This window comes from Oncorhynchus kisutch, linkage group LG14 (assembly GCF_002021735.2).
Source record: "Oncorhynchus kisutch isolate 150728-3 linkage group LG14, Okis_V2, whole genome shotgun sequence".
Taxonomy (NCBI): Eukaryota; Metazoa; Chordata; class Actinopteri; order Salmoniformes; family Salmonidae; genus Oncorhynchus; species Oncorhynchus kisutch.
This window is the reverse complement of record NC_034187.2, coordinates 57,530,644-57,548,978: the sequence shown is the minus strand read 5'-3', so window position 1 is coordinate 57,548,978 and position 18,335 is coordinate 57,530,644. Positions and strand designations below refer to the sequence as shown.

At 42.1% G+C, this 18,335-nt stretch overlaps 2 protein-coding genes across 8 annotated transcripts; one reads left to right on the top strand and one right to left on the bottom strand.

The window, feature by feature from the left end:
• Positions 1-298: 298 nt before the first annotated feature.
• LOC109875803 (proteasome subunit beta type-4-like) lies at positions 299-7,061 on the bottom strand. The gene is made up of 8 exons (XM_020468213.2): positions 6,925-7,061; positions 3,856-4,016; positions 3,166-3,372; positions 1,771-1,917; positions 1,414-1,495; positions 895-1,011; positions 676-764; positions 299-444 (listed from the first exon to the last, which is right to left on the bottom strand). The coding sequence occupies exons 1-8, from the start codon at positions 6,931-6,933 to the stop codon at positions 432-434; spliced, it is 825 nt and encodes a 274-aa protein (XP_020323802.1). The 5' UTR covers positions 6,934-7,061; the 3' UTR covers positions 299-431.
• On the top strand, positions 5,040-17,340 carry LOC109875802 (DNA-binding protein RFX5-like). Of its 7 annotated transcripts, XM_020468209.2 has the most exons (12): positions 5,040-5,109; positions 6,795-6,886; positions 8,256-8,405; positions 8,595-8,628; positions 8,727-8,809; positions 9,333-9,416; positions 11,058-11,198; positions 11,382-11,498; positions 11,831-11,909; positions 12,028-12,226; positions 12,350-12,444; positions 12,573-17,340. In XM_020468209.2, exons 3-12 carry the CDS (start codon positions 8,296-8,298, stop codon positions 13,491-13,493), a joined length of 1,863 nt encoding a protein of 620 aa, XP_020323798.1. In that variant the 5' UTR covers positions 5,040-5,109; positions 6,795-6,886; positions 8,256-8,295; the 3' UTR covers positions 13,494-17,340. The 7 variants fall into 7 exon arrangements, with proteins under 7 accessions (XP_020323798.1, XP_020323801.1, XP_020323800.1 ...); XM_020468212.2 differs by lacking the exon at positions 9,333-9,416; XM_020468211.2 differs by lacking the exon at positions 9,333-9,416 and having other exon boundaries at positions 11,055-11,198.
• Positions 17,341-18,335: the final 995 nt, after the last annotated feature.

The following is an 18,335-nucleotide window of genomic DNA, read 5'->3' as shown; positions in this document are numbered from 1 at the left end:
TGTTGGGTCTGCTTTAATAGTGGGTTTCCCTTTGTGGTATTAACAGCATATAGTCTGGTGCAGTTCTGTATGGTTGAACCAAAAATGTGTTTAACATGGAACAGACTAGATTTGTTCTTGACACGGTCCTCTTACCGCTGATGTGGATAAATCTGGGTATTACAGAAGTCCCATGAATGTTTGCCCGCAGCTCTGCTTGTGTGGACCTTTCCAATTACAGTATATTAATATAATCTCAATTTCACCAGATTTAATTTAAGCCTGACTGTCATTCAAGTTTAAATAACTCACCCATTCAGAAGTTTACAACATTTATTTTTCATATTACAAAAGGGGGGGGGTAAATTTGTTACATAGCAGTCCTATCAAAGCGGTAACATTGTAGAATGGACAGACCAATAGTGTGGCTTAACGTACAGTCCTTATCGTCATCATTCAAACCCACTGCAAAAGAAAATGTACATTATTACATTGTCATTAAATATAACAGGCACATGCTGTGTGAAATATTCCACAAGTTCTACGTAGTTGTTCAAATAAAATGCTATGATCAATTTAGGACAAAGAAATGACAACTTTAAACAATTTTCCTGAAGTGATAATACAATGCCAACTCTATGGACCTTTGACACTTCTGACTGGACAGTCGAAACAAGTTATGTGGCTATAACTTACCTGACCATGTGGGCAATTTCCCAGTTGGTCTCACAGGACATGGGGCCAACAATCTCCACGCCTTCTTTTGTCACAATGGCAATTTCATGCTATAAATAGACAAACTAACGTCACAAATAGCTACGAGACTGGTAGCTTCTAAAGAGAAACATTGACATTGCCAATGTGCTGTAGAAAATAACATTAAATTCTGGACAGTTCCGGAGACTAATGACTCACCCTGTTGTACGAGCGAGCGTCGCGATAGTATAGCACCTTGAGGCAGCGCTCAATCAGAGCCCGGGCCTCATCCTTCGTGATCTCTACCTTGTTCTCTACCACCTCCCTCATCAGGGGCTGCATGGACACAAAGAATAACTGTACACTAAACAAACCCAGACATACTGCAAGGTTCTGTGTAGAACTTCCAACTGTGGAACATCCATTTTTACATACAGTATCAACATGAGGTAACATCTTAATTTTATGCAGAAGCATCATGCAGTATAGATTACTTCCAATTATATTCATACAATTTCTTGTCCCAGAAAGGGTTGCCACTATTTCATTATGAACTAGTGTAGCTCAGCTCTACAACTTGGAAAAGGAATTACAACTTTAGCCAATCTTTCAAATAGAAACTATGGCATCTTATCTTTCAATTGCTAAAGATAAGTTATAAACTATGAAACGTATAGAAGTTAATACTGCCACACAGTAGCAGTCCCCTCATGTTTATTAGCTCATTTGTCCTCTCACCTGGGCCAGGTAAGCACCAAACCCTGTAGCCACTGTAGGTGCCTCATAGGCCACACCCAGCTTGTCCACGTAGCCCAGGAAGCTAGAGAAAAATACAAGTTATTAATATATTTTGTTGTAGCTAGCTACTATAATTATTTATAGCTGCAGATCCCCAGTCAGTTTGATGTTAACTTCGAGACCAGGGTAGGAGGTTTGTTAAAGGCAAAAACTAACCAGGATCATGGTTAAAATAGTCTAACATGACAACGGGCACTCCCACATTTCTAAGCAATTTTAAGAGCTCCACCTCTTGGCATGAACTCTGATAAGGACAACAAAAAATGACTAGTTGAAGATGCTGAAAACTCAAGCCACCTCTCGTCATTGTAGAATCCACCGATGACCACAGTGTTCCACAGTGGGTTCATCTTGCTGCGGCGGTTGTACATTACCCGCGTCAACCAGGAGTGGATGGCTTTTGGGCTGTAGCTGTGGCCGTCACCTAGGAGCTCCTCATCGATCCTGGGACACAACCAGAGAGATCTGATCACTGGTGGTACTCAGGGAGATAACCAAGCAAAGGAAACAATGCCAGAAATCATTCAAACAAAGCAGCCCCTCCAGAATATTTCTCAGTCTCTTCCCCACCTTTAAGATATCTTTAATGCTTCTAGAAAAATTGCAGGACACAAGATCAATTAGTGGAAGTCTGCATTACTACCACTGAACAATAACCCAGTCGTCTCTTCCTATATATCCCCCAGTAGTCCAATGTTTTATACATTGTCTGAATGTATCCTTCCTTGCTAAATATTGTACTGACATTTTAATAAAAAGTATTTAGAAAATGTAGAAACAGATGGACTACATCTTACAATCACATTTCAGTGGTTGAACATTTAATATATATTTTTCCCCCAGTTTCAACACCACTTGGAGATTGAAATAAAATGTACTCCTTAAACTCCATGTATCTGGAGGAACAAAAAAAAAAATCCATATTACAGAGACAAAAGACCTCCGGTGGAATAAGCCTCCCAAACTTCCAGGGGTACCATTGGTCATTTGCTCTGCATTCACTTGCTACTTGGCTAAATACAGAAGCTTCCTTGTCATGGCATGAAATTGTCAAGTTGACCTGCACAGATTACAAATGTTCCTCTGAAACAATCTAAATCTAAATAAATTCAGATTTGGCCCTATTATTTCTCTCTCCATTTGCAGAATCACACCAAACTCCAACCGGTACCTCCAATTGCACCATCCCTACGGTGAAGTGTGGTGGCAACGTCATGCTGTGGGGATGTTTTTCGGTGGCAGGGACTGGGAGACTAGTCAGGATCAAGGGAAAGATGAACGGAACAAAGTACAGAGAGATCCTTGATAAAAAAATACCTGCTCCGGAGCACTCAGGACCTGACTGGGACAAAGTTTCACCTTCCAATAGGACAACGACCCTACGCACACAGCCAAGACAGGAGTGGCTTCAGGACAAGTCTCTGAATATCCTTGAGTGGCCCAGCCAGAGCCCGGACTTGAACCCGGGGTGGCAGCGTAGCCTAGTGGTTAGAGCGTTGTACTAGTAACCGAAAGGTTGCAAGTTCAAATCCCTGAGCTGACATGGTACAAATAGTTCAGCCCCTGAACAAGGCAGTTAACCCACTGTTCCTAGGCCGTAATTGAAAATAAGAATTTGTTCTTAACTGACTTGCCTAGTTAAATAAAGGAATAAAAAAATATTTAGGTTTCTGAAAGAAACCTTAAACTTACACCATCTGTTCGATGATCTGCTTCATGTACTGGTAGTCTGCGTAGTCGCCGGAGGCACCCAGGATGGTGCTGTCGTTCACTTTCATGAGTCGAGAGATGTTACGGAACCGTGCTAGGGAACCATAGGAGCCCAGCATATCAGCTGCGATTATGACGCCACCTGTAAACTTCACTCCCAGTACTGATGTTCCCGTCACCATGGGGTTTCTTGAGTTCAGGGTGGGAAAAATTTGAAAGTTTGTCATGAGTAAGTCTTATTCGCTAACGTTACACTACAATGCAATACAGAGCGATGCATGCTGAACTGCTGGACGTTTATTTAGACTCATGCATATATAATGAAACCATGCCGGGAGTAGGACTAGTTAAATAATATGCTTCAATAGTGTCCTTTATTGTGGTGAGTTTTGTTAGCTAGCATTAACTACCATAAGTGCACTATGATTAGGTAGCCAACTAGCGAGGCATAGATGGGCAATTTATCATCAGCCAATTTGTTGGAAATAGAATAAGAAATCCCGAGAGCATATCAAGTTTAGTTTGATAACGTTACCTAGCTAGCGTTAGTAGCCCAACATAACTAGCTAGAGTAGCTCCATCGGCTTGCTCCACCATGATGATGCAGCTTACCGAGGAAATCGAAAGCGTGAGGACATTATTAGGGATCTCTACTCAAAATGATTCGCTTACAGCGTGTGTTTGATAGGTCCGCATCCTGGGGTTAGACTACTGCCTGGAAATGAATAAAATTGTCCGGGTTTTGGTCCATTCTCCCAGAAATTGAGTTTCAACCCGCTTGGATCCATGTTGCAAATTTGCGGATGTGACGACAAACCTTGTTTTGTGTTCTGCTGCAAAGAATATGGAATTGTGGGAAACAGGAGGCAGACAATTTTAACTGAAGCACAAAATTACATCTCTTATTTCTAACCACATGTAAACGTTTACCAGTAGCATAATCAATACAACAAGAAACTCAACAATAGCTGTATTGGTTTTATTATAAATGTTCGATGATTTAAGTCCAAATGAAAGGAGTAGAAACAGAGTGGAGTTCAATTGTACTGAATGCTGGTCGAAGGTCAAGTTTACATATGGTGCGTTCGTAAATTCATTCTGGAGTGCAAGATCGCACTGAAAGTGTGGTCTGGGCGTTCGTAAATTCTGAGCATTCAGCTCTCGGAGCATTTAGAGCGCACGTGAAACGTGAAGTAGAGTTGATCCGAGTGTTTTGACCTCACAACAGCTGTCAAGCACCCAAGCTAAAGTTAGCTAGCTTGCTATCTACTTCCAGACATAAATGAGAGAACACCTCACTCTGACCATTTTCCTCGACCTAGCAGAGCTATTTAGACAGTGCTCATGTTATCCAGAGCGTTGGTGACTGTAACTGTGCAACAATTTCATTACGCTTTTTTCCCGACATTTACTGACACCGGCCATTTTCAACGGGTGTTGGGTGTTCGTAAATTCATCAGTGCGCTCTGGCAAAAATAATAATTTGTTCTTAACTGACTTGCCTAGTTAAATAAAGGTTAAATAAAATAAATAAACCCTCAGTCGAGAGTGCTTTTAAAACGGATAACCAGAGCGAATTTACGAACGCACCCGTAGTAAACTGATTCTGAAAATCCGCCCAATAGGAAATAACATATTCACAGACGTGTAAACCAATCAAGTTTCTGTCACTAGGCAGAATATTGCCAGACGATTCATCAGCTCAGTTACTGGGCAGACCAGTCATAACGCCTCCTATCAGAATAATCTTTAGCAAGAAAATAAAGCAATTGAACCAATAGAATTTAAGTTGCACTTGGTATCTGAGTAGAATTAGAACAATCCACCAATTGGAATTGACGTTTGCTTTGTAGTCAGGCAGACATAACATAGTTGTCCAATCACAAAAAATTCAGAAAGGGGATTTTTGCTGTAGCTTTGGCTCAGGTACTTTCTTTTTCTTTTATAAAATAAATACTTAAATAGGTTTTTATCATATATATCACAGAATAGTATGTGCAATTTAAAGATTACTTTGATATATTGTTGAAAAAGTTTGAATTCTGTTACAATTCATGTTTCAAAAGATGTTTCAATGCTTGCTAATGTTAGCATTTAAAGCTAGCTAGCTATTAAGCTTAGCTAACGTTAGTCACTTGCTAAGATTAAATAACAGCATTCAGTGAATCTACAAGTGTTAAATGCCTGTCGAATTTGTTTTATTATCTTTGTTATATGTGCATTTAAATCCCCAGAAAACTGACAACCAGTGTGTTGCAAGCTAGCCACAGTGAATTGAAACATGTTGTGTCGATAAACCCAAAAAGCGGGAAGTATGCAAATTGTGGAATTGCATATGCCGAGACATGAAAAATACATTGTTTACGGTCTCAAATAATTAAAGTTGGTCGCTAGCTAAGAAGGCGAAGCGAATAGCTTCCAACGCTAGTGAGATAAAGACCCGTCATGGCTGGTAGTGTTACTCCAAAACCATGCCTCTTATAGTATTTCGGCACCGTGCTACTGTAGTGACAGCCTGGTGAGCCAGCTTCACAGCGGCTGCACTCTGTCATTGCTCAATGCGCCATTGCATTATGCCTGTCAAGCTTTATAATAATGAACACTTCTGTTTTAATTCTCCTACTTAATCGCCCTATTGTCATGATTTGGAAACGCAGACAGCATCGTGCATGTTTTACTCCCATTTGTTATTATTATTCCAGACACTGATAGTGCCGTAGTGGGAGTGTCCCTGGCTGTTCAATTGACTGATGTGTTTTCTATTTTGGTGAAAGCCTTGTAGCTGTTGCACGCTTCATTGTACTAGATCTTGGCTATACAGTACACACCAGACTTTATCATATATATATTTTTTTTAAATGCAAATATTGATAGTACATTGAAAATATTGACAGGAAAAAAATATTCTATTTCACTTTTGCAGTACAATCCATTATAAATAATCCTGAATTAATAGTGAATAACGATGAGAGAGAAAGTTACAGAGGGTCAAAGATCATACCCCCAGCCAAGACATGCTAACCTTTCCCCATTACCAATAACAGGAGAGGAGTACGATCTTTTGCCCTTTGTAACTTTCTCACTCATCGTTATTCACTATTAATTCGAGATTATCCGTAATCATGGTAGAATCCACATTAGGTTAATGTAGAAGTGTTTAGAAACATATTATATTCCAATTTACAATATAGTGACTCCAAAATGACACTACATTATTTACCATTAATTTATATTGGGCACAAAAGTATCTGAAACAGAACCAAAACGAAGTAGAAATGCATCCAACAAGTTTGTAGTCACAAGCTTGATGTAGTCATTGCGTGCTATGAATATGGGACAAAATTCTAATCTTTTGACTACTTTATTTATAAGAATCTTTAGACGTGTCAGTAATTTTGACCCCTATCTTTTTGAGAAAAAAAGTATTACTTGTTAAACAAAATCAAATCATATCAAATCAAATTTTATTAGTCACATATCTCTCTATTATGCTTGGGAATACTTTGGAACAGATTATTTGATCCATTGGTCAGAATATGCGGTTTTGATTGAACACCCTACTTCATTGCATTCCATTAAATCTTATAATTGAACCTGGCTGACAACTCCAGGGTGAAGAAAGTTTCTGATGAACTCCACCAACGGAGCGGAGCAGAGAACAGGCTTTGTGGAATTCAGCTCCAACTACATCGATTCGCCCAAGGTCAATACTTCAAAACATTTCAATTATGAAATGCTTACCTTGTACATATGTTTGTCCTCTGTAATTGCGTGTCTTTCTTTGTTTACTGAAATCCATACTTTTTCAATATACGTTCATCAAAAACCGCCGACTTGTTCCTTGTTGAGATTCAATTGACACATGCACACTTGCTCTGAGTTGCCATCTTAGTGCAACAGCGATGAGCAAACAGTCTGTGGTTGTATTTGACTAACATTTATTGAAAAAGTATGGATTTAAGCTGTTGGGTTCTAACTTGAAATATCCTTATTCATGTTACCATATTAGAACTGGGTGTATGGAAATCTACTGAGTGAGAAATGGGAGTGCAAAAAGTTTACATTCTATCAGAACATGTTATTGTTAAATCTCATGTATCCTTTGGAGAGGAGAAAGGCAACAGCCTGGTTTCAGTCACTGATAAGGTAGGACAGCCATGAGTTAGGGAGGAGTGAAGAATGTGGGCCGAGATGCATTGGCTATCCAGATGTGCAAGGAGGAGCCTCCACCTAGAAGGAGGGTATAAATATATGGGCCTGTGTAAACATGTCTTTTCAGCTGTTTGACCCAATGGGTGAATAAACTTGGTTTGAGCTTTGTCTGGTTGTCTGTTAGTTTTTCACTCTGTTTGTCAGAACCTAACAAAGCAAACAAAGGCACGCAACTCCAGAGGATAAACATAGGTAAATGGAAGCGTTGCATAATATTTTTACTTTTTCTATTGACTGTGGGCATGTTGTCTGAGCTGAATTCCACAAAGCATTGTCTCTGCTCCACACCGTTGGTGGAATTTATCAGAAACTTCCTTCACCATGGAGTTGAGTTTAGTCAGCTACATTGAACCCTGCCAACTCATATCAGTACTACCATCATAGTCAGGTATGATCCTCAAGTTTTACCTTCCTAAACAGCTGCTATTGTCAGTTTGCATTTAGATTGAAGGCTTCTTCTTTTAAACCTTTATTTAACTAGGCAAGTCAGTTAAGAACACATTCTTATTTTCAATGACAGCCTAGGAACAGTGGGTTAACTGCCTTGTTCAGGGGCAGAAGAACAGATTTTTACATTGTCAGCTCGGGGATTTGATCTTGCAACCTCTTGGTTACTAGTCCAACGCTCTAACCACTAGGCTACCTGCTGCCCTAGGCAGCATGGCTGTTCTTGGGCAGCTTATCAGATGAAAAATCACTAACATTGTGCATGTCCAATAACCAGCATTGTTGGATGTGGAGGGATATATTTTCCATCCTCAACTAAAATGTAATTTTAAAATGTAAAATGACAGCCCCCAGCCAAATGCCATAGTGCTTTGAACAGTTTTATCACATTTACCCTCCTCTCCTGATTTCAGAGGCCTCAGGGTGCGTTTGCCACCGCTGTGTGAGCAAACAATGACGGAGGACAGGTTGAAGGCAGACCCCTCCAAGCGGGAGGGTCTGGACTCAGGAGAGGGAGACACAGAGCCTAGCCTGCTGCTGCAGAAACTAAAGAGCAACATCTCGTAAGTCCCACCCCTCTGTCCACACAGCCACCGCTTAAATGATCAAAATGGACAATAAAGTATTGTGTCATATCAGCACCCTCTCCAACATTACCTGCTATTTATCTCATACTGCTAATCCATCAGTGTCATTAGAAAGTCTTCAGAAATGTGTTTGTGTATAACTGTAATTGTTGTTTCTTTTCGTAGTAAGAATATACAGGGGAAAGTGGATGTTATCCTGGTGAGTGCCGAAACATCTTTGGTACTGTATTGTGTATGAATGGCCTTGTCTATGAATGGTTTAAGACCCAGATTTTCCTATGTCTCTCCTACCCACAGCAAGATGTGCAGCGCTTCTCTGACAACGACAAACTCTACCTTTACCTCCAGCTGCCTTCTGGCCCCAGTCCAGGGGAGAAAAGGTGAGCATCATTATCATCAGCAATCACTCTGGGTCTATCACTCTATGATTGTCCTCCTGGTGGGACATATTTGTGTCTCTTCAGATGACTGAAGAGGCTGATGTATGACCCACAAATCCCACTAAAGAGGCCAGTGTATGTGGCGGTAGTGGTTGATAGTGGTTGATGTTTAGCCTCTCCTTTTGTTGTTGCCGCTTGTCCTCAGTGGCATGGTTGAGGTCTTTTTCATGTTGTGCAGCCCCACTGTGGATGGCCTTCCCCCATTTGTTTTATTTCTGTTCAGTCTGTTAGAGATGCAATAGGTGTCATGCAATCAAGCATTGAAGCAGTGCTCCATCCAGAGGGGGTGTACTGTACCTACCTACTGGTGGTTTAAGGTTTGTAGAGAGGGAGTTTTGATCTGGATGTTATTGTGTGCTTTTGAGATGCAAAGATTCTGCACAGATCAACAGATTTCAACCATGCAGATCTATGTATCTCGAACATGCACACATCTCCAAATTCCACAAACTCTTTTTCTCAGTCTGGCAATGGCCCCGCTGGCACAACTTAGGCGGTGGTGTATTTCTGCATCGATGTCAGCTTTGGAGGACAGAACACTGCCAAGGTAAGGGAAGAGGTCCACGTTTTCAAGGGTGTTATTGTCAACATGTACACACAGAAACTCAAGGAGCATACAAAGCTCAATAAAGGTCAGAGATGTACTACATCTGTTTGATAACCAGTGACCCAGTCACATAGACTTTTTCCCCAGTAACACTTAAAAAATATTTATAAATGCTGTTATAAGTAGTTTATAAACTCTTAATTATTTAGTTAATAGTTTATCAATCGGTTAAAAACAGTTATGACACAATGATTGAAATTGTGTGATTGTTATTTTGGTGCATGTCAAAATGTGAGTGCACATTGATTATTATTATTGTCAGTTCCACAGTGCATGTTTGAGCTGGAATAAAACAGCAGCAACATGAACCGTGTGCTGGCTTTTCATCTTATTATTTGTTAACATGTTCTGGGGTTCTGAGAAGTTTGGGATGTGCATATCTTCTTACATTTAAAAAAAAAAAATTTCACCACCTTAACTATACTGAACAAAAATATAAAGGCAACACGTAAAGTCTTGGTCCCATGCTTCATGAGCTGAAATAAAAGATCCAAGAAATGTTCCCACGTGCAAATGCCACCAAGTTTTAGGCGGAGAGTGCAATGGGCATGCTGACTGCAGGAATGTCCACCAGAGCTGTTGCCAGATAATTTAATGTTCATTTTATAAGCTGCCTCCAACGTCATTTTAGAACATTTGGAAGTACGTCCAACCGGCCTCACAACCGCAGACCAGGTGTAACCACGCCAGCCCAGGACCTCGTCTGAGACCAGCAACCCTGACGGCTGATGAAACTGTAGGGTTTGCACAACCGCAGACCAGGTGTAACCACGCCAGCCCAGGACCTCGTCTGAGACCAGCAACCCTGACGGCTGATGAAACTGTAGGGTTTGCACAACCGCAGACCAGGTGTAACCACGCCAGCCCAGGACCTCGTCTGAGACCAGCAACCCTGACGGCTGATGAAACTGTAGGGTTTGCACAACCGCAGACCAGGTGTAACCACGCCAGCCCAGGACCTCGTCTGAGACCAGCAACCCTGACGGCTGATAAAACTGTAGGGTTTGCACAACCGCAGAATATCTGAACAAACTGTCAGAAACCATCTCAGGGAAGCTCATCTGCGTGTTCGTCGTCCTCACCAGGTTCTTGACCTGACAGAAGTTCGGTGTCGTATCCGACTTCAGTGGACAAATGCTCACTTTCAATGGTCATTGGCACGCTGGAGAAGTGTGCTCTTCACGGAAGAATCCCGGTTTCGACAATATTCCACAAGCCACAATCAACAGCCTGATTAACTCTATGTGAAGGAGATCAGCAGCATCAGACAAATGGTCACGCAGCATCAGACAAATGGTGGTCACACCAGATACTTTTTTTAAATTGTATTCCCAGTCATGTGAAATTCATAAATTAGGGCCCAATGAATTTATTTAAATTGACTGATTTCCTTATATGAACTGTAACTCAGTAAAATCTCTGAAATTGTTGCATGTTGTGTTTATATTTTTGTTCAGTGTAGTTTCAAAATGTCGACATTGAACTGTCACTTTTTTCCTCCACAAGAAAAATATATTGTTTTATCAGCAAAAGCTGGCTGCTGAGATATACTGATAGTTTGGTTATGTTTGTCCTGAGCAGCAGCAGCAGCAGCAGCAGCAGCAGTGACCCCAGTTCCTTCAACACAGCTGACCAGCTGCACACCTGCAACTGGATCCGCAGCCACCTGGAGGAGCATGTAGACACCTGCCTTCCCAAGCAAGACGTCTACGAGACATACAAGTAAGTTATTGTAATGAGGCACAGCTGTGACTGTGAATTAGAAATGTACTTGTGAACCCGGACTACCTGGACATCAATAAGAAATACAACTTTTTTGTTTTCCATTGCAAATGCTTTGCTACGGTGTGCCGTAATGAAAACGACACAGCTAATGTTATGATCTATTGCCCCGTAATAACCCAGGAGATACTGTGAAAACCTGCAGCACCGGCCTCTGAGTGCTGCCAACTTTGGGAAGATCATCCGTGACATCTTCCCCAACATCAAAGCCCGGAGGCTCGGTGGCAGGGGACAGTCCAAATATCCTTTTAGTCTGTCAGGAGGTTGTTTTGGGAGGCCCTTTAAGTATTTTAACACAATTTTACTTTTGCTTGCCACAACTGCATTGACACCTGCAAATTAAGTATTCAAGCGTCTCCCTGAATGCTAGATGGAATTCAGGGATTCACCTATACTTCAATGCATCCTATTTACATCCTATTTTTATATTGTTGCACAATGTGGGAAATGTGGATAGAATGATGCCACCGAGTACGAAGGATCAAACAAGTGTTACCATACCCTCTCCACTTATCAATAGGTTGCGGTTCCCCTTTCTGTTTACAGTTCATCCTTAACTCCTCCGCTGACACGTATTGTTATAGTGGAATCCGTAGGAAGACAGTGCTAAACATGCCACTGTTGCCAAACCTGGACCTGAAAAATGACCCAGTACGTATGACTAGTCAACTGCACTTCCTGTTTATATGATAGGACACAACCATTGCTTTTGCTATAGTTGTGTGCAAAAATGACAGTCAATGGTGATTAAGACTATTCTTCCATATAGTCGGAGCTGACGGAGCTGGTGCAGACCTACAAGCAAGAGGTCACGGAGGCGGCTTGTGAGCTCATCTGTGATTGGGCCCAGAAGATCCTCAAACGTTCCTTTGACACAGTGGTCGAGATCGCCCGTTTTCTTGTGCAGGAGCACATCGTCAACCCACGCTGCAGCCAGGCTGAACTCGTCACTTCTGCCGCGATGGCAGGTGAGTCTCAGTTTTCCTCATCTCCATTACACTGTGTTCAGTCATCTCCAATACCATCCGCAACCATCTCATGATTGGAATTTCTTGTAACCAACAGTCATTTTTTTTCTTTGTGTCTCACAGGAGGACCTGCAAAGCCCCACAAGGTGATCAAGAAGAACCCAGTACCGTCAAAAGGAGGTGGGCCGGAGACAGAAGGGAGCAGCTCTGATGCTAAGGTAGAGCATCAACAATACCCTTTCAAAGACTAAATGCAAAGTACAGAAACATACTTCTCGAAGTTGTAATAATGAGACATATCTACTCATATCGACTTTATGTAACACAATGATGTTGTTTCTCTCAGAGGGATAAAGAAGTTGGTGATCAGTCGTCGCCGGGGACACTGCAGTCCAGTGACAAGCCAACCAAAGGGGCGGAGTCAGTACGCCCAGGGGGTCGTGACCTGCAGGTGGAGGCTCTGATGAAGCACCTGCCCAGAATCCTGCCTCGCAGCTCCGTCCCGGATAAGTCCCAAGGCGGCGCCCTCCCCGTCATGATCCTCCCCCACACCGTCAGCCTATCCTACCCCGAAAAAGCCCTGCCGGTTACCATGGTGCCCGTGGCACCGACGTCGGTGGTGCAGAGGGCCCGTGCCGTGACCAAACGGGCCCTCGAGGCTCCGACTGCAACCAGCGGGGGCCCCGAGCCGGGAGGCACGCCGGCCAAACGGAAACGAGGACGACCCAGGAAGCCACGGCCAGAGGACACCACCTCTCCGCAACCGCCCCCTCCGTCCCTACCTTCGGTCAACCAAGCCCACATCATGAAGTCCCTCACTGGAGGGGTGATCCAGAAAGCCTGCTCGTCCTCCTCCTCTTCCCAGGTGGTGGAGGTCGTGTTCCAGGACCAGCATGCCGTGGTGCTCGGCCAGCTACATTCGGTAGCGGACTCTGGCAACCCAGAGCACCGGGGTATGGTGCTCGAGACTGACCCACGGCCCCTGCTGCTGCTGCCAGGGACCAGCAACGCAAACTGGGACATGGGCAGGGCCATGGTAGAGGTCATCCAGAGGGCACCGAGACCCCCCACCACCGAAAACAACAACAACTCCCAGTCTATCCCCCAGCACCGCCTGCCCCTGCCCACTTTGCTGGAGGATCGAGGTGAGGTGGAGATCACCCTCACCCCCATGGAGCCTTCGGAAGATCTGCCGACCCCCACCACCCAGGCTAGCTCGAAGGGCCGCCCTGCGCCTGATGACAGCACTAAGGTTGAAAGACCCTAGCACTGGCCCTCTCAGTCCCGAACCTCACCCTCCTTGTCCCAGAGACTAGGGAGCACTAAGGGACTTTATACTACCCTCAGCATGAAGATAACCACCCCCAATTCCTCAATCATCTTCTCCCAGGTAGCAAGCTCCATCTGGCTCCACACAGTCCCTCTCCCATATTACCGATTGGTGGAAATCCAAGATTGGCGGCACAGAGACCCAAGAAGGGTTGATGAAGCCAAACCGCTACATACCCATGTTGACCTTCCATTAGCCCTTGCATTTGACAATGTAAAAAGGGCCGTTTATAACTCTTTGCTATATGACTCTAACTGCATGTTTTTCTTTGTAATTGTGAGCAAAGATATAGACAAATGCGGCTCCATACTCCTGAGATTGGATTTCTTGTAGTTCTGATGACGAGGAGGGGCTATTTACGGGTTCGGACCATTCGAGGTTCTAAGTGCTACTCTCCCCGAGAGGAACTCCCCTCAAAGCGTTATTTTTTTATATCTTTGGTTGTGTTATGTTGATGTTTGTAGTTGTGCTTTCAAATAGACTTCCAGAGTAAAGGCGTCCGCATGCTTCCCAGACTAAACAGTTCGGAAGGGTTTGTGCATATATTATGATGACATTTTGTGACGTTTCTGTTCATTTTGGACTTCGGTAAGGATTTTTCCGCTGTTCGGGAACACCCCAAAAAATTCTAGAGGCAAGCCAAAGTCGGTAGCCGAAGTCTACGCCCCTTCGTCAGTAATTGGTCAACAGTCGGGATTCTTCAATAAAGTCTTTGTTGTCATTTAACGAGAGACGACTCATTTTCATGCACATTACTTCATTGAGAAATACTGCAACAAACATCTTAGTTAGATGTAAAATTGCGCAACTAAGATCTTTGTAAAAACGTCTAAATTAATGACAGATTTCTTGAGTTATCTTAGATTAATTCTGTCTATTTAGAGGAAGTGTATACTGGCTACGGCATCTCAAAATGGACAAACCGTACTCGTTGGGTTTGCCAAGCCAAGTGCGGCTAGTCGCCAACCAAACTGAAGCATGCTGACGCCTTAAGAAAGGAGAAGGCATGACACTGCTGGTGGAACTACATTTAAATGATGCCCCTGTCAGGCATCGGAACTGGATCTGCGACTGTATTCTAAAACATTGTGTGACAAGATTGTGAGTTTGCCCCCCTTCCCCAAAACCCCTAAGCTGGAGTATGACGGAAAAGCAAGCACTTACCTGGGCGTAATTCCAATATTATAGCACTTCCTGTTAGCGACTTAGTGTAAATGACAAAACATTATAGACACCATATAGGCAAGACTATGACAAACAGTCGTTTAGGTTTGCCTTTGCATTTTGAATTTACAGCACCTCAGACGAAAGCATTAAAGCACAAACCTGTGAGCCTAGTGTAAAACCTTGAGCGTGGCAAAGAGACTTAATGGATTATTAGAGCTGATTTAGTAAATAATTTAGCCTAATGCTAATGTAGGTTGCCAAACCCTTTTTTATAAGTACCTGTATACACTCTAGTACTATAATATCATTTTCACAAATTCAAACTGTCTTACAGAGACAACTGTTGTTTAGCCACCATTGCCAAACGTTCAAACTCTGGCTTTGCCTAGGGGTGCATACATCTTATATGCATTACGTAGCAGTACATGATAATGTAAGATACTGATACCCTTCTCTCCAAATCCAGCATATCATCCAAAGTATGATCAACCTTAAATAGGTTGGTTATGTGTTTTATTTACACCTTTTGGAATTAAATTGAAACAGATGTCAAGAATATTTGCACTGATATGAAGAAAGCAAAACGGGAAGAGCCTGTTAGTTAATAATAGTAATGATTACTAGAAATTATAAACTGGGTGGTTCGTGCACTGAATGCTGATTGGCTGAAAGCTGTGGTATATCAGACTGTATACGACAGGAATGACAAAACATTACGTTGGTAACCAGTTTATAATTTCAATAAGGCACATCGGGGGTTTATGTTTAAAGGCTGTGTTTAGGCACTCCCCGTTGTGTCATGACTAAGAATGGCCCTTAGCCCGTGGTATTTTGGCCATACACCACATCCCCTCTGGCCTTATTTCTTAATTAAATGATGATTAAAAACATGATTGTTATGCTTGAGGTAGTTTTGGAACAAGCAATGTTAGCTTTATTTTTCAATGGAGTTGATGGTCAAATTTGACTGAATTGAGAATAAGCACAACAGAATTATACTTTATTATTAGTTTATGCCACATTATTGTCCTTCTGTAAACTATGGGCTTATGAAGAGACAAACTGGATGTAAATTCATGGTGCATGCATTTGGTGCTGTAATGGTGATGACTCAAGATTGTCTACACACTACGCTAGTTTCCCGGGAAAACAGGGATTCCCTATGTCTGTCTTCAAACCCTGTCGATTTTCTTCCCTGCCTGTATGTAGTACAGGGGTGACCAACCATAGACATACATGTGGCCAACCTTGTAGGCAGGCTTTTCTCCCTGCTCTGTTCTTACACACCTGATTCTATTCTACTAATCAACTGCTCATTATTAGTTAAATCAGTTGTGTTAAAGCAGAGCTAGAACGAAATCCTGCACACTTTGTAACTCCCCGGTGAGGACGGTGTGCCGCCCCTGATCTAGTATATTCTATTGGTCTGTTAATTGTGTAATTACATGTACATGGTTATAGTAACTCACCTTATCCTCATTCATGACATTGGACTATGAGCTAGCAATGATCTCCTGAGTTGTATTAGTCAATCGACAGATCAAGTTAATATCAGTAAAAGAGGTAGGTTTGAATGATGACTACAGATTAACTGCAGGCCCAGGGGACTTACATGGGGAACCTCTTCCATAAATAAGTACATGTCCTTTAGTGTGCATTTAAATGAGTATTGCAGTAAGTGAATGAGTGAGTGGGAGAACTTTCACTGTGGAGCCACGGTGCTCAAAAGAAACGGGTCAGAGAATCAAAGATAAGGATCGGGATACGGGTAGCAGTGCCTTGACCTTAACTGCCGGTTAAACCACACATGACCGACCACGGTCAAGCTTTGCAGATGCTCTGTTGATGGTGGTAACACTCTAAACTAGCCCGGCTAGCTATGTAGGGGTTAAGTAGCTTCATAGCTTTGCTTTGCGGTTTGTTTGAGTTCATGCAAATAAAAAGATTGCAAATGAGTAATTTTGTTAATATTGTTGTTTTATCAAATCTCCGAAAACACTTTATCATATGTGCTTTTGTTGATATACGTCTGTGAAGTTTCATGTATTGTACAGGTCACTTGATGTGCAGTTTTAACATGAATGTCTTTGAATTTCAAAGACACTTACAGTTCAAAGAAACCTATCCATGCATGGTTTTATGTGACAGTGATTCTATTACTCTAAAATAAAAAATAAAAACACTGTTACTCCTAGCTTAGAAACATGTCAAAACATAAAATGTATTGACTAGGGGGTTTATTAAAAATGGGATGTATTATCTGTTTTAGTTTACATGTATAATCCCCCAGGTTGTGTTTTGCACTTTATTCATACCGGAAGATTAAGTCATTTATAATTGGTGTACACATAAAAAACAGAATCCTGATTTGATAATTAAGTGTCACACCTTACATGTTCGTAATTTTATACATGCGACTCTGAATGCCCTTGTTTGAAATTGTTTCCAATTTGTTTTTTTGTAAATCATCGTCTCAGAGATTTTGTGACATTTACATCTATGCTTCCTTTAAAAAAACACAACTAAACAAAATGATGCCAACGACTAATGTGAATATATTTTCCTATGCTGACTGTAATAAATGTTAAAGGTAACTGGAGATGTTACAGTAGGTGTTGATCGTTTCTGTGTCATTTTTTAACTCTTCTCTTGAAGTGGCAATAAGCAGTTGAAACAATAAGAAAGTGTCCTCTGTTTTGCTAAAAAGCTGAGGGATGGGGCTATAGAGAAATGTAACCACTTCATAGACAGAGCTATGGATGCAAGGACTGACAATCCATGATATCACAATTATAGTTTTAGTCATGTTTTGAGGCTATACAGTGTATATTTACTTTGGGAGTAAAACAAGCTTATATTTTGGGTTCTGAGGGGGTATGCGAGTTGAACTAAGCTCATGAGGCATTTATAACCCACTGGGCACAAATTGGTTGAATCAATGTTGTTTCCACTTCATTTAAATGACGTTGAACCAACGTGGAATAGACGTTGATTTGACGTCTGTGCCCAGTGGGAAGCTATATTCTTCCAAGAATTAATGGGTACGTATAATTCATGTTCAAGAGGCCTTTGCTTTGAGCTCTTCCTAATCTCAGAACCCATATTAAGCTCTTCCAGACCAGATGCTATCACTGGAGAGTAAGGAGATTCTACAGTCATATGAATCAAATTCAGTCAATGATTGCCAAGAGGTAAATCAATGATTGAATTGAAGTTTGCTCTGCCTGGCCACAGTGGCTAAGGGTCCCAAAATGTTGTTTTTTTTCCTGCCAAAGTATTTTCAGAATTGCAGCCCTGAATTATGAAAGGTATGTTATGTATTGTCTATTCATTTCCTTGTAGTTTGGGTAGTGTACCACAATGCCCTTTCTGGTCCCAATGGTCAACCAATTTACAGAAATTCACCCGTTTTACTGGTACCAGTGATTTTACTGTACCACAGTGGAGTAAAAGGGAAATGAGGGTTCAGGCCAAGGACTGGTGTCTCTTCCCACATTGGCCACCGGGTGGCATACTATGCACAGACCAGTGGAGGCTGGTGGGAAGAGGTATAGGAGGACAGGCTTTTTGTAATGGCTGGAATTGAATTAGTGGAACTGAATCAAAAATGTG